At 49.0% G+C, this 3372-nt stretch overlaps 1 protein-coding gene across 1 annotated transcript; it reads right to left on the bottom strand.

Moving 5' to 3' along the window:
- Window positions 1-447: 447 nt before the first annotated feature.
- LOC109767945 (uncharacterized) lies at window positions 448-2760 on the bottom strand. Its single transcript, XM_020326680.4, has 2 exons — window positions 2155-2760; window positions 448-1068 (listed from the first exon to the last, which is right to left on the bottom strand). Exons 1-2 carry the CDS (start codon window positions 2579-2581, stop codon window positions 989-991), a joined length of 507 nt encoding a protein of 168 aa, XP_020182269.1. The 5' UTR covers window positions 2582-2760; the 3' UTR covers window positions 448-988.
- Window positions 2761-3372: the final 612 nt, after the last annotated feature.

Here is a 3372-nt window from a genome sequence, read left to right on the forward strand (position 1 = left end):
AAAAACATGGCATTGCCGAAGTGATTGTGTTTTTAACAGATCGTCTACTCCTAATTCCTTGCAGGTTTTCTGCAGGGCTCTGGCTTCGATCCGTGTGTGGTCATCACTACAACATATGGACACGCTTATGGCCTCTGTGTGCAACCGGCTGGAATCGGTTGCACAGAGTTTATTCAACTAGTTTGGTTGCAGAAATCTTGAGTTCAACCGGTTATGGTCGTGTTTTCTTTTTATTTGTTTTATTATCTGGAACTTATTTCATGAACGTCCTATGATGTAGAGGCCGAGCCGCCAGGTAATCTATGAGTTGAAGGGATCCACTGTCTTATTTCGGTTAATAGTGCTCAGTTAGTTATGTCACCCATTTTTTTCTCAATCTTGCCACCTCATAAATTCAGTTCAGTGGGATCATATGATATCCTGAATAACAGTTGACACAACTTGCTGTTAAGCTGGACAAAGAAATCTATTTCAGGGCAAACTGTTTCTGCACCTTTGCAGTGCAGTACAGCAAAATCAACAAATATGTTCATGAAAGTCCTATACATTGTCTACTCTTTCAAAGCATATTAAAGTTCAAAGGAAAGTGAGAACAAAGCCATACTTGAGCCAATCAACCGACATATTTGCAAAGCTCAACTTGGCGCAGTACAACATATTTGGAGCGCCTAGTGATCATTACAAGGAAGATTAAAAACACTAGCAGGTCTCCGAATTGCACGTTTAGAACACCTATGACGAATGGCAAGCTTCTGATCCTTTCATTAAAGCTCAGACGACGTATCGCCTCGAGATTTCTCGCAGTTCTGCGGTGTCATAAGTCATCTCCCTCTCTGAAGTTTTCGGAAAGCACCAATCTGTTATGTTATCCCGATAGCGCGCAACCCAAGCATCTCCTCGGTATATAACATATCTTGAGCCATGTAAGCAAATTCTTCAGCTTCAGCTTCAGCCACCTTCAGTTGAGCCCATCTTAGCACACATGGCACTAGGTGCAGAGTTTGACTGTGCATGCCACTGTCTGTGCCCAATACCTGAGCCGAGCTTTCACTTCGTCGGGATCATCACCTGCAAAGCCAGTAGTAACTGATCAGCCATGAGCAGCATGCCATTTGTTAATCACAAAGAAAGATAGGGTATCATCGTAAATGAATAGCAAATCAAACACAGCTCTAGATGCTTCGCACTGCTGGTTTTGTATGAAGATATAACGATATACTCAAGCTATAAAGATTAGCATTTTTTTAAATTTGCAAATTCTTATTTTTAGGGGTAATTATGTGTTGGAGATAGGACACAGATTTTCTGTGGGGGCTGTTGCTTTGCTTTGTTGTGAAGCTTGTCTTGGAGTTCCCTTTCTCTTTCTGTTTTATGATGCAACTGGGGATGTGACTTGAGTGGGGATCTCCCTCAGGCAAATTTGACAAATTTAACCTGTGGACAAAATCAAATCGCAGAATGAACTGTCCGTGATACTATTTCATGCGTCTGACCTTTTTGTGTGACGCCCGACACGAAGGCGCCACACTACACTATGCAACGCCTCATAGATAGGCGCTACACGCCTGGCCAGCGTTGCACCCCAGACCGCCTAAAAATTGCTAAGTCATTGTGCAGAGCCTAAGAGCTAGGCGCTGCACTGTATAGCGTGGCGCCTAGCTCTCAGGCGCTGCACTAGTGGTTGCACTACAAAATGAAGCAACCACTAGTGCAACGCCTAGAAGCTAGGCGATACACTGTATAGTGTGGCGCCTAGCTTTCAGGCGCTGCACACTGACTTAGTGATTTTCGGATCACACGGGTGCAACGCTGGCCAGGCGTCACAAAAAAAGGTCAGCCGCGTGAAATAGCTTCACGGGCGGTTCATTCTGTGATTTGATTTCGTCCATAGGTCAAATTTGTCAATTTTGCCTCTCCCTCACTCATGATTTCTGTTTTATAAAACTTTTACCGCTCCATGGTTCATCAACCAAAAAAGAAACAGAGAGAGAAAATCAACTCTCTGATGATCTGATCCCTACAATAAAAGGCAAAACATGAAAGCATAAACAGAGAGTTCGCGCCAAAATAGCAGAGAAAACATTGCCATCTTCGCGTCGTCCCGAAACGATTGTAGCGAAATCGAAACAAACGTGCACGGAGAACAAGTCTTACCAGGGCCGGAGATCCTCCAGTCCGGGATGGGCGTGGCCGCCGCCGCCGCGGCGGGCTCCAGCTGCCCGACCAGAGTCCTCTGCTCGTCGAGGAACCTCCGCGTCATGGAGTAGCAGAGCTCCAGGCCGGGGAGCGTCCCGCGGAGGCCCGGGATCTCATGGTAGGAGAAGCCGAAGCCGAGGTCGAGGCAGGCCTTGAGCTCCTCCAGGTCCTCCTCCGTCAGGCTCCTCGTCCTCCCCACCGCCGCACCGCCACTGCCACTACCAGAGGCAGCGTCTACCTCGAGCATGACGCACCTGCCGGTCCGCCGCCTCCGGGGCTGCCGGCCGTTGCTGCTGCTGCTTCTGGTGGTGGCGGGGTTGGCGCCGTCGGACGCCGGCAGCTGCGGCTGCGAGGAGAAGTAGGAGGTGGACGAGATGGTCGCCATGTTCTCCTTGTCTTTCGCTTGAGACGTTTGTGAGTTTGTCTGCTTTTGCTTCTTGGTCGGTTTTAGAGTTGGCTTGGGCCGTGGCTTATTTATAGAGGCAGGGCAAAGAGAGAAACTGATTCTGTTTTAGCCATGCCATGCGCAAGGGCTTAGCTGGGCGCGTGCTTAATAAACAATGTGTCAACCAACACCATGTTCCATCGTACTACTTCAGTGTGGCGGCCAACATTTCGTGTTAGTAATGACGGAGTAAATGTCACTCTCCTCCTGCTGCCGGTGGTGGCGGTGTCGGTATTGCGTTGTCCAGCTACGGGACAGGATCAGGCCCAGATTGTTGGATGGATCAGGACCGGAAATTGCGTGCACTAGGACGGCATGCATGGCAGGGACCGTGTTCTCGTGCGTACGGTACGTGGCCACTCCGTTAAGTAACCACCACTAGAACCCTAAAGAAAACACAACTCGAACTCCTCTGCCGCCGCATGTGCCCTCAGCAACATCGTGATCACTCCCAGCCAGCGCGACAAGTTTCTGCAGCTGGCCTGGCTCTTTTACTTTTACTTGCACCCACGATCGATCGACATCGACCGACCAAATGGTTGCTCATCACGTACTCACTTGACCATGCCTCCACTCCACGCAAAACGCGATCCGACGGCCTCAGTAACAAAACACCACTAGCAGTTTAGACATCGGAGTACCGGGGTAAAATATTAAGACGTACTAACAAGCAAGCTTTATTTAAATTGGCTCCTCCTCCCACCCCAGCCGCTCCTCCTCCCAACCCTAGC

The sequence above is a fragment of the Aegilops tauschii genome, chromosome 3, assembly GCF_002575655.3.
Source record: "Aegilops tauschii subsp. strangulata cultivar AL8/78 chromosome 3, Aet v6.0, whole genome shotgun sequence".
Lineage (NCBI taxonomy): Eukaryota > Viridiplantae > Streptophyta > Magnoliopsida > Poales > Poaceae > Aegilops > Aegilops tauschii.

Excerpts from the sequence above, each read along its gene's own strand:
- LOC109767945 (XM_020326680.4), bottom strand. The coding sequence starts at position 2,581 with ATGGCGACCATCTCGTCCACCTCCTACTTCTCCTCGCAGCCGCAGCTG. Across the intron at positions 1,069-2,154 it reads CTGGAGGATCTCCGGCCCTG|GTGATGATCCCGACGAAGTG; the intron begins GTAAGACTTGTT and ends CTGGCTTTGCAG.